At 44.8% G+C, this 12,316-nt stretch overlaps 1 protein-coding gene and 1 pseudogene across 3 annotated transcripts in view; both read right to left on the bottom strand.

The window, feature by feature from the left end:
• Nucleotides 1-1,629: 1,629 nt before the first annotated feature.
• KIAA1549 (KIAA1549 ortholog) overlaps nt 1,630-12,316 on the bottom strand; it is a 127,051-nt gene continuing 116,364 nt past the window's right edge. For 2 of the 3 annotated variants that reach the window (XM_081533114.1, XM_081533115.1), the window contains 2 exons: nt 11,424-11,569; nt 1,630-7,368 (listed from right to left, as the gene is read on the bottom strand). In XM_081533114.1, the coding sequence (XP_081389240.1) occupies nt 7,117-7,368; nt 11,424-11,569 (398 nt within the window). In that variant the 3' untranslated portion in view covers nt 1,630-7,116. The remainder of the gene's footprint in view (nt 7,369-11,423; nt 11,570-12,316) is intronic. The other variant, XM_081533116.1, reaches the window with a different exon arrangement.
• On the bottom strand, nt 9,469-9,789 carry LOC145522771 (protein FAM136A pseudogene; annotated as a pseudogene).

Here is a 12,316-nt window from a genome sequence, read left to right on the forward strand (position 1 = left end):
TCTTGTTTTCTTCTTACCTGAAGCTGTGCTTGGCAGGCACAACATGGAAGAGGAGAAAGAGGGAGAAAAAAATGCCAATTTGGTTTAAATCCACATTTATGTCAACCTAGTGGTCAAGGTCTGGGCATGGGACCAGCCTGACCTTTCTCCTAAGCCTTAGCTGCTTCTCCTAATTCCCTGTTCTACTATTTTGAACCTTTTTACAATCAGAGCATGTGAAATTTCTTAGGGGAACAGGGTGTGCCAGGTAGTCCTCTGGTTTTAATATGAAGTATATCAGGGCTTTCCTGATAGCTCAGTTGGTAAAGAATCCGCCTGCATAGCAGGAGACCCCGATTCGATTCCTGGGTCAGGAAGATCCGCTGGCGAAGGGATAGGCTACCCACTCCAGTACTCTGGCCTGGAGAATTCCATTGACTGCATATAGTCCATGGGCTTGCAAAGAGTCGGACATGACTGAGCGACTTTCAATTCAATTCAATATTGATTAAAAGAGAACATAAAAGTATCTTAAAACTATCACACTTATTTCTTCGGGTATGTCTAAAATATTGGCATATCTGGCCAGAGTGTATATATTTTTTAAAATCCCTTTTTCTTTCATGGATTTTCAGTTTTGTCAGTGTGCTTAAACTTTCCTGATATCCTGTATTTCTGTTGTTTACTAGTTTTTTTTTAAGCTCTGTAAACAGTGGAAACATACTTTAAAGTAGACCACATAGTGGTCCACTCCCTTCAATTTTTAGCTCAAACTCTCCTTTTGGTTGATTCTGTGAACTCTCCGTCATGAAGCCTTATTTTCTGCCAAGACTTGCAATCATTAACTGTGGTTTCCACTTCACCAGGAGCTGACTACCTTGAGAAGCGAGGCAAGTTCTGGGTCATGGAGGCCCGGGGCAGGCTCTTAATAGTCTCTGCGAGGACCTTTGGGCTTTATCTGTACCCGACTAGTTTTTTAAATTTCAACTAACTTTAGAGAAAAACTGCAAAAATTGTGTTTCTGTATTCCTTTTCCATAGCTTCCTCTAATACTAAAGTTAGCAAAATCAACAAACGAACCTCTGTACAATACTGCTGACTACACTGTAGGCTGTATTTAGATTTCACCTTTTCCCACTGATAACCTTTTTTGTTGTCCAGAATCCTATCCAGGTTTCCACATTTCATTCCTTTATTGTGTTCCTCTGTGTTTTGCAGTTCCTCTTGCTTTTCTCAGTTTCAAGGGGTTTTTATGTTCTTGAGTTTCGTAAACAACTCCAGGTTTATCCTATTACCCTTCAAGTTAGCATAGAGGAGGATCTTCTCAGTTATCTTTCTAGATTATAGTCCTAATCTTTTAATTCCAAAATGAATCTGCTCTTAGTAGAAGCATCAATTTGATTAGTGGAGAGCCTGTAAAGCAAAACAGTGAGTTGAAAGGAGTGGCGCCAACCACCTTGAGTAACAACAATTCTGTAAATTCCATGCACTGAATAGACTACTTTCAACTTAATTCCTTGGAAAATGAAAGCATCAGGTGTTCTCACAAGGGACACAAAAATCAGAGAACAAAAAACATTGCATTCAACTTTTACATTTTGCACATCAGAGAACTATCATGTTGCTAAGGGAACAAACAGAAAATATCACTTGACACCAATTCAGAGCATTTATTGACATTTCCATTTAAAATGCTAGGAAAGCTGTATAAATTGTAAACATGGAAACCAAACACTTGCATAAATTATTTCAAAAACTCTACAGGACATTAGAAAACAGTGCAGCTAATTGAAGGGAAGAAACATAACCAGCAAAGAGAAGAGAGGGTTTGATTACTAAATAATTTATCCATACTGAAATTTAAGGGCCCGTTTGAGACCAGCAAACCATGATTGTCAAGTTCAAAGTTGCAAGATTGATGCCACAAGTGGCCTCAATTTACTCTGCATATTTTCGTACATTAACACTCATAATCTAGGAATGAGAGTGCACGAACTCAGAAGAACATGGACCTTGACAAAGTCGGAGGTGGCAGAGCGCTCGGCTTGGCAGCCTTTCCTGGAAGGGTGCGATGCACCCCACCCCCACGCTCCCTAGACCATGCCCTGGAGGAGGGCAAAGTGGAGAGTTTCTACTCCCCTTTTCTGAAATTAACCCTCTGCTGCTTAGAGCAACTGAGCCCACTGGTGGAGCCTCTGTTCCCCTAGGGCCCCCTCCTCCTTCCCCACATTTGCAGGAGGAATAGTACGGGGAGCCTGGCTAGGAGCTGCCCCGGCACTATTCTGACCTTGCACACTCAAGGAGTCAAGTGATGAATGCTGGAAATCTGGTGGACATGAGAAGGGCCATTCATGACGTTCCAAGTTGTCCAAAAAGATTCTGTGGAATCAGGGACCGTGAGACCCAAATCACTTCAATTTTTCTCTTTGTCCCTTCTACTTATCCACTCTTTCTTTAAATGTGAAGCGGCCCCAGAGCAGAAAAACCCAGAGAAAGAAGGAAAAGCAAAGAGTCTGCATGATGATCTACCCTGTGGGAAAGTAATTTCGAGAAGGGTGTCTCAGAGGGTGACATTCCTTCCTTCTTTCACTTGCTCGCTGGTTCCCAACTTTGTTTCATGTTTCCAAGGCATTTGATACTCGTTTGCTAAATGTCAACGCTGCCGGCGTGTTAAGATAAATTGTCAAGTGTACTGTTACACGCACAGCATGGAATTAGGATCGTACCGTGAGGCTTCGGTTTTCAAGTCTTTTTCACAAAATTAGAGAAAGGAGTCTTAAACACCACAAATCGCCTCCAAGGGTATCAAAAGAAACCTGAAATGCACACACTCCCTGTTCACTAGGTAACAAGTGTAAGCCTAATGCAGTATATGAGTGTGTTACAGCAGCTGTTGATGGAAACCCCTCTCACCTGTTGTAAGAATATCCATGACGGTGTTGGATTAAATGCAAAAATGAAGTTCAGGTTACCACCCCAAAAAAACGTGCTTTGTGTTCAAATGGTCTACGTGCAGGTGCAGAAGTGGACTTCCTCATGCTCCTGCCTGGAACAAAGGTGGGTTAGGTGGGCTCTGGAGTCTGGCTTTGGGGACCTGCTCTGGAGGTAGAAATGAAATGGCTAAAACATCTACTGCTAAAGCGTGTGTGGTACTTAAGACTGGAACCCCCTCCCCACCCACCCAGAACCTTTCACCAGCTCTCCTTCCAATCAGCAAATTCATTCATATCTAGGAATCTCATATGAAAGGGAGAGAGAGATGTATTTAATGATTAACTCCTGAAATAACTACAAATGCCAATCTGTGTCCAAGTGATTGGTTTGGTCACTGGAGCACTAAGTTGTGCAAACGCAGTGAACACTGACCCTGTACGCAGTTCAATGGGAGGCTCGTAAAGCACAGAAGTACCTGTTTCAGCCCGCAGCCTCCAGGCGTCCCTTCACCTGTGCCCTGCATCACAGGCCTCATGCCCTGAAAAATTGTGGTTGGCAAAAAGTGGCTTAGTCTGCAGCTCAAAAGCCACATATGACCAAAATGAAAAGACGCTTTGAAATTAAATACAATTTGGAGGAAAAGGTGTAGGTAGCTGTAAAGTCAAATATATTTACTTATAACCCACTACGCTCCACAAAGGATTAAATGTGGCTGAATGATGGACCCTTGAGATCTGCTCTTAGCAGGAGACCGCGGTGGACGTCTTTCACACTTGACACTGGCCATCTGGCAGTTCCTGGGACGCTCCAGTCCCCTCCAGAACAGACGTCTTCCTCCGCAGACCTTCCTCCCACGCCTGGTCATTTTCATGTTGGGTTCCTGCAAACGTTTCCTCATAGCATCACTTCTTCCTCTTTACAAAACTCCTTCAACCGTGCAGTTAGGGATTTGGTCTCCATATTGGAGCAAACCAGGTTCAAGGTTATTTTCAATGGCAGCTTCGCCACTTTCTCCATACTTCCCCAGGCCCACTCGCAGCTCTTCCCACACCATCTCACCATGTGCCTGGGAAACTCTTGTCTTCCGTGGCTTCTGATGTTGAGTTCTCCCCAAGATCCCACTGTTTCCAAACGTGTAAGTTCCATTCCTCCTTCTAATGTACTTGTGTACTTTCGGTGCATTTTACTGATGTTTAAACCATGCTATTTTTCCATCTCTTCCATCTTTCACGCCCGAGGGTGTTGTCTGATTTAGATCCTAAGATCTCAGAAGGCAGGGCTCGTGTTTGGGGCCAGAAACAGCAGAAAATCCGAACAATGCATGAGAACTGAAAGCTAATGGTGAAGGAAGTGAATTGAAAGCAAATCGGGAGAGAGGAAGTAGAGTCCCATGGGGCCTCTGGTGTTTCTCTGGCTTCCTCCACGTGAACTCACTCACTGGGAGTTCACAGCAGATCAGACGGTCCATCCCAGCACCATCACACAGACAGCCCACGTTCTCACGGTGCTTTGCACTCCCTCCTCAAGGGATGTCTGCCCACATGACCACACCTGATCCTTGCAATGAGAAATCCGGGGCGGGGGGGGGGGGGGAGGCCCGTTCTCATGTGGCTGATGGGGAGAATGAGGCTCAGACAAGGGGCCTGACACAGCCAGGCAGTGACTGTGCAGAATCTGAAAATGATCATTTCTCCAAACAGTCTCCTCTAAAACTCTGACTCAAATGTATAGCTCTTGCCTGTTACCATGAGAACTTTTAAAATCAGAAAAAAAGAACAGACATAAAATTTCAGTTTTCATTTTGCAGCGTTTCAATAAATGGAACTCCAAAGCCACACAAATGCCATGAGGACCTCTCGTTTAAGTAGATTCCATTCACTGAGGGTCTGGAGCCCCACTCACGGTGGTGTTCCCACAACAGCTGGTGTGTTCTGGGTCAGTTGACGGTAAAACTGAGTGCAAACTGAGTGTGCTTTACAACCAACGCAAGAGTGCTGGGGATCTCACCGGCCTGCTCACACCCACCACATACCACCAGTTGTCTATTACATGTCATCTTTGGTCTTGACGTTGGTTTAAAAGCGTATCCCTTCTAAGAAGAAAAATATAGACAGAATCCCCTGATGCTAGTTTGAAAGGCATCAAAACTGCTACTGCAGGCCCATTTAAAACAGAGGCCCATTTCTGCCACATGCTAAGGAGGTAACCACATTTGTACACTCCAAGTGCGAACGCTTAGGACACTGAGCAGGATGGGAGGGGAGGGGCTATCAGCTGGCACTCAATCTGAATTCACCAAAAGATGTCCAAAATAAAAATTTGGATGAATCTCTGAAATTCTTCCTTACACATTCAGGATCCTGGTATTTCTGAGTGACAGGCAAAGAGACCCCTCCACTCTGGGCAAGTCTGGTATTAAATCAAGACTGAGAGGTAAGAGGGTCCTCTCTCCCCGGCTCTTTGGAGCCCGGGAAAGGTACCTGAAAAGGAGCTCCCATTACTTTATTTCACATTCTCAACAGACATCCTTCTGCACCTCTCCTGTTTCAGAGGTGTAAAGACAAAAAATGCCTACATTTTAATTTCCCAGAACTGACTCTCCCTGGATTGTGAGACTCTGAGTCTACATAACAGGCTTAATTCAGGAAGGGCAGAAACATAACACTGGAACCCAATGGTTACACTTTGGGGGGCTATTTTAGCTGCTTCAGGGTTTTTAAAATTTGACACAGATACAGAGATTTTGATTAGTCAGAGCCCCAGATTCTTCCTGTGTATCTGTTGTTTAATTAAAGATATTAATTGAGCTAATAAAAAAGGATTCATGGCAAAGTGTTATCTGCATCTGTTCTTCTTCATTTCACTCAGGTTCCAGGAAACAGAACAGCCCCTGTTACTCTGTTCCTCACTCCACTTTGGGAAGTGGAAAGCTATTCCCTTCAGGAGGCAATCTCAAGTGAGAGGACCCCTCCATCAGGCCCAAAGGTGGTTTTAACAGTCACTCAGCACAGTTATACACAATAATATCAGAAATTAGGAGCAACTCTTTATCCCTCGTGGTCTCAAAGCTCCTCTTTCCTTTCTTGGCTCATTACAAAGAGGCTCAACAGAACTCGTTTCCAGGTCTCTAACACAGGGAATGCGATTACCACAGATGCATTCATGAATAACTAACCATTCGGTGGTCCTAGGTACTGTGACAAAGCATTTTTGCTTATGTAAGATTCCTCATTCAAAGTTGGGAGCAACTTATCAGCCAAGTGCCAGGATTCATCAGGACCTCCTCAAAGCCTCATTCTATAGGACTGGCCTTGATGAAGATATGTACTCAAATGAAATGCAATAGGCAGTTGCCTCTGCCGATCAACAAATTGCAAATACAATTAAGAGTGTAAATCTAAACTTTGATATGTATTTTGAATAACCAAATAAATATTAAGCTTTTCCTATGTGGAGAGGCTTTCCCCCAACTCTTTCTAGAACAAAATGAAACCTTCCATATGTTCTTCCATTGAGAAAGCCAAAGTTGCATTTCACAGACAAGGTGAAGGGGCTCTTGGAGCTGTAGCACCAGAAGAAGGAAAATGCAGTTGATGGCTTTGTTTTGAATCATCAGGCTCTACAATCTATCATTTGGTTTCTCACTAGTAGCTTTTTAAATTCCCAAACAGTCTTAGTCTTCATGTTGTTAACATTACTATTAAAAGAAGTCCCTATGGAGGAAAAAGAGGGTGAAAATCAAGCAGTTAATAAAATGTCTTCAAAACTCTTTTCTCAGAAAACAAAGCAGCAGGTTCATCGTACAAACCAGTCTGAGTCACATCTTCTCACGGAAATACTAATCACCTCTAATCTCTACACCATCTACACATTTTCATCTTCCACCTTAAAAAAAAAAAAGACTAACTTACGAATTTCATTAGCTTAGAATTGTGGTTGGTCTTTTGTGAAGTGCTGCTGCCTTTTGGCCAAAAGTACATAAATTTCAACTGAACCCAGGTGGTCACAAAACTGCCAATGTATGAAAAGCATCATGGGCTGTCACGTGACTTGGGGCATCTTCTAAAATTGTGACCTGTTCCCATAGTTGGGCCCCTCGCCCTGGAGATGCTCCTCCTCTTAAAAACACCTGCTCAGTTGACTTCCTTTTAGTCTTGCTTCCACAGGAAGCAGATACTTGGCAAATGTGCAAGGCGAGCCTGATCAGCTGTGGAAGTTCTGCACGGCGGTCTGCTTCTGTGAGAGCCGGAGGAGCTCCTCACGGATCGCTTTGATGAGAGAGGCTGAGGAGTGGCCGGGCTGGAGGTCTTCCGTGGAGCTGGTGGGGTAGGCCAATCCGGCACTAGGCAGCCCTCTGTGAGGGAGATTCCCGGGAGGAGCTGAGGGCTCCCGGCCTGAAGTCCTTGGCACCTGGAACAGCGGTGATGCATACTCCTGATGTCCGAGCACATGTGTCTAAAAAACCACAGCAAACACAGGAGAACAGGAGGGAAGATCAGAGGCAAACTGGCATCCGATGCTCTCCACCCACCTCCCAACCAACAACTCAGCCTCCCACCACCAGAATGGAAAGATGTAACTGCGGAGAAATTGTTCAAGGGAAAGTATCCAATAAAGAAGCCCCTGAACTTAATTTAACAAGGGCCTATATACACTTGCTTAAAGACAGAAAGAATGAATGCGCAGTTGGCCCCACTGGCTAATCCCTATGTTGCCATGTGTGGAAGGAGAGTAGGCTACTGTGGAACCAGGAAGGGCCCTGCAGAGCTGGACAGGGAGGGAGGCTGGAGCATCCCACAAGAGCAAGGTCTGATGAGGATGACTGCTCAGAGGGATAAGCAGAAACTGGCAGACGGACCAACAGGAAGAGCAACTGCCTTTGCTCTGAGTCCGGAACCCAGGGAAGGGGTGACAAGAACACATATTGGGCCCATGGAACGGCAACAAGATCACAAAGTCATCTTCCATCCTATCTGCCGGTCTGTGTGTCTGTGTGTCAGTGCCCTGTACAGCTTTTTTTTTAACACTGTCTGCACAAAAGCATACACTAGCTTTGCTGACACTGGCAAAATACGGATTAACTGGGCATTCCTTTAATACGAATTATACTTTTCAGTGACTTTTTTCGTATTTTTTCAGTGAAAAAAATCTCTTTATACACACATGCACACACTACATCTGTGATTTCACTTGTGGTAAGAGCAACTTGATAGCCTGGTAAACAGGACATTTTTTTTTGGAAGAAAATTAAGTCTTATTTATTTTGAAAACCAAACCACTAGGAAAATACATCACAGTCTTGAAACAGCAAACAGACAATATTATCATTTCAAGTAGTAAGTTGGTAAAAAGACAAGATCTTTATCAAAATGATAAGGGGCCAGAACTGGGGCAAGAACAATGCATGTAGCAAAGGCCCTGGCAAAAGTGGTATTTGGTAATGGAGGGCAGTCCCCTTATTGCTATAAAGGAGCCACAGTTCATCCCTGAGTTGCTTACTTTTCCTCCCTTGACTTTTTTTGTTGCCAAGGGATTGTCTCAACAAAGCTCTGTTATTTCAGGGGGCAAAGTAAGCAACACTGGGTTTAGGCTTTCATTCTGTTTCATGAAAAACAGATTTTTCCAAAGCCCATACTTCACAACCCTCTTATTTAAGTAGCTAACAGTTCCTCTTTCACTGTTTATTCCTGAATATGGGCACATAGTACTGTCAAAATTCTGTTTCCCTTCAAGGCTGAGTGTCACTGTTAAGATTGTCTTGTCGCTTGGCTGACTGCTGCTGCAGGCGGCCTCACGGCCCATTATTGCTGCCAGTGAGAGGGACACTTGCTTCCCTTACCAGTGTGATAGCACTTCTTACATTTTTGCAGGGTCTCCAGGCTGAATGATGTAAGGTGTGAGAATTTTAAGAAACACACATGGTTTCTTAACCATGGTCAGAAATGAGTACCTGCAGGGACCTTTTCAAAGTTTTTATCCAAACTGTCTCTCCCAACTTTACATCTTAACGTCATGCCCTTGTCTATAAAAGAAAAACAAGCAAAACAAACCCCCTAGAAGCCCCCTGCCCCTTTCTACATTAGTGACTGCATGGATTTCATTAGTTTGTGGAAAATGTTGTAGTGATCCTTCTGGTAAACAGCAGGTGGGCAACAAATAGAAACACCTCTTTTCATACTCCACTAGACCACAAGCAGGATACATGAACCTGCCAGCCTCTTGGTATCTGTGCAGTAAGAAAATCTGGTACCTCGGAGGGCCCTGGTTTGGTACAAGGGAGACTCCCTGTTGGCAGGAGAAGTACTTGCCACATGAAATTCAGGCTCACAACAAACCTCCTGTGCTATCTGTGACCCAAATTTTAGCACCATTTTTTTTTCCATTTTACTTTCTAGGATTGAAACACAAAGGAACCAACATCCAGAGGAAAGAAACACAGGCCTTACACTTGCTGCCATCCTTCCTCATTCATCAACTTTCCTTAGAAGACCCAAATCCCTATTCCTCTTTTTAAATCGATTCCTGTTCTCAGCCCTAATGGTCACGAGCAGACCGCTATTTCCCAATGGAAGAGAGAGACTCCATCTTCCTGGCCATGGTCTGGATGAGGTTCATGTGGTCATCCACACACTTGGTCATGCAGGTCTCCAGCTGCCACTTCACGTGAAGCTCCTTGCTCCCTGCATCTATTGAATCTTTGGCCTTGTCACTGCAATACATAGTGCACCGGGCCAGGCGGTCCTGGAACTTCTCCAACTCGCTGGTCACCAGGGCCTGGGCTTGAGCCAGAGGTGCATGGCAGCACTCAATGCACTGGTGCACTTGCTGCATGGACGCCTGGCTGTCCTCACAACAGCCGGCACTGCACCGGAACATAAGGCCCTGCATCTTCCGGATATTCTCCCTCTCCAGACTCTTCACCATGGAGTCCACCGCCTCCAGCACCTGGAGCTGCTGCGGCTCTGCCAAGGCGACCCGCATGGTTCCCGGCTGCACCGGCGCCCACATCTAAACAGGACATTTGAGCCCTGGAATAACTTCCACATTTCACTTCTCCAAATTGTGACCAAGAGGCCCTCAAAAAGTGCACACTGGATCTGATGGGAAAACCCAAAACAACTCAGGAAACTAAGCCAGGTACAGAAAAAGCAAAATGTCAGCAAAGGTAAAGCGCAGACCTGAGACTATAACGCATGCATGCTAAGTCTCTTCAGTCATGTCCAATTCTTTGCGACCCCATGAACTGTAGCTCACCAGGCTCCTCTGTCCATGGGATTCTCCGGGCAAGAATACTGGAGTGGGTTGCCATTTCCTACTTCAGGGGATCTTCCTGACCCATGGATCGAACTCACGTCGATCCAAGTCTAACCAAGTTGAACCAAGTTCAACCTGAGTCGAGAAGATCCCCTGGAGGAGGAAATGGCAACCCACTCCAGTATTCTTGCCTAGAGAATCCCATAGACAGAGAAGCCTGGTGGGCTACGGTTCACAGGGTCGCAAAAGAGTCAGACACGGACTAAAGACATGGACTAAGGCGACTCAGCACGTACACACGGTGGTCATAATGGAAATGACATTAACAAACCCACAATAAAATTCAAATGCTGAGCAAGGAGGTACATAAGATCGGGAATATTTATATAGTGATTACACCAAAGATCAAGTCCAGCTTTTATAGTTTCAAACTCACGACTTAAAAGTCAAAATTACAGAGACAAAATTTACAGGTAGTGCCTGGAGCTGGGGGGAGGGAGAATGGGGAATTCATGTTTAATGGGTATGGATTTCAGTTTTATAAGATGAAAAGAGCTATGGGGATGAATGATGTGAAAGCTGCATAATAGTATGAATGTATGTAAAACCACTTAAGCATAGCTCAAATGGTAAATTTTACATTCTATGTATTTTACCATAATTGAAAAAAATGGGGGGGGAGTAACTGTTACTTAGGTCTCTATGCAGATTTTCCATAATGAATATTGCTTTTGCTAAGTTATTTTAAAAACCTCATTACTTCAAGCCTGAAATCTACCTCGAGAAAAACTGTATATGTTTCCAGATTTCAACGCCAATAGTCTCCCAGTCTGGTCAGAGGGAATTTACCATCTACAGGCTGTAAGAAGGACTTCCCAGGTGGCGCTTCTGGTAAAGAACCTGCCTGCCAATGCAGGAGACAAAAGAGACAAGGGTTCGACCCCTGGGTTGGGAAGATCCCCTAGAGGAGGGCGGGGCAACCCACTCCAGTATTCTTGCCTGGAGAATCCCATGGACAGTGGAGCCTGGCGTACTACAGTCCATAGGGTCACAAAAAGTCGGACACAACTGAGGCAACTTAGCATACACGCACGACTGTATGAAAAGAAAACTACACTCAAGGAGAAAAAAAGTGACGGAGGTTAAAACTTTATGCAGGTTTTAAAGAGAGATGTCCCATGCAGAAGCAACAGCAGCAGCTACCCTAAGCCATCGTGTCTGAATTCTCAACAATGATCCCAACACGAGATACTCACAGCCTCTCTCCGGCCGGCTTCGTCCTCCCCATAGGCAGGCCAGCCTGGCCCTCCATACTGGCCGCCTCTGCCCGGTGGGATTTCCACTGGCTGAGCTCCAATTCTGCTGGCGATTCCCACCTGTGTCAGGTGCTGGATCTGAGAGCCTGGAGGAACACAGGGAGGGGCCCGGTGAACACCAGCAGGGGAGTGGAAGGCTGCTCTAGTGAGACACTCTGGTTCTGACCTCGGCACACCCCTGGGGATACGAGCATTGTTCAAATGTGGCACCAATTCTACCCCCAGAAAAGACACTTCCTAAGAAAACCAGACCTGAGCTTCTGGGCTTGTGGGCTTTTACTTCCTTTCAATACAGTGGCTAATAGTGATCTTCTTATTTTCCTGGCCAGACATCAAAGGACGGGGAATAAAGGGGATAATGGAGGACTCTTCCATTCATTTCTGTAGAGGCTACAGATAATGGGGACCTTATTCATTCAGAAAAAAAGGAGTGAAAGGTTTGGGAGCCATAAAGAAGCTGAAACCTGGTTCCTTCTTGCTTATGACTTTCAGATTCACAAGGAAATGAAAATGCAATATGCCTTTTTTTAAAAAAAACAAAACAGGCAGAGTGTGTATTTGAGTTCAAAATGTTAAAGTACATTTTTGTTATACTCACATTGTTTTCATAATTTAGTCATATCATAATTAAAAATTCAAAACTATCCACGACAAATGGGCGCTTGCCAAGAGCATTTGCCAGCAACTGAACAACAAGGGCATTTGTCAGGTGACAATGCCTCTGCGGAGACTGAACTCTGTGCAGCTGTTGACCTTCAACACCCCGAGGGAATTCAGGGTGGAGTGAGACACTGTGCTCCAGGGAATCTGGTGGAACAGGTCTTTAGGTAGTT

Source organism: Giraffa tippelskirchi, chromosome 10 (assembly GCF_054371585.1).
Source record: "Giraffa tippelskirchi isolate mGirTip1 chromosome 10, T2T-mGirTip1v1.2.pri, whole genome shotgun sequence".
Taxonomy (NCBI): domain Eukaryota; kingdom Metazoa; phylum Chordata; class Mammalia; order Artiodactyla; family Giraffidae; genus Giraffa; species Giraffa tippelskirchi.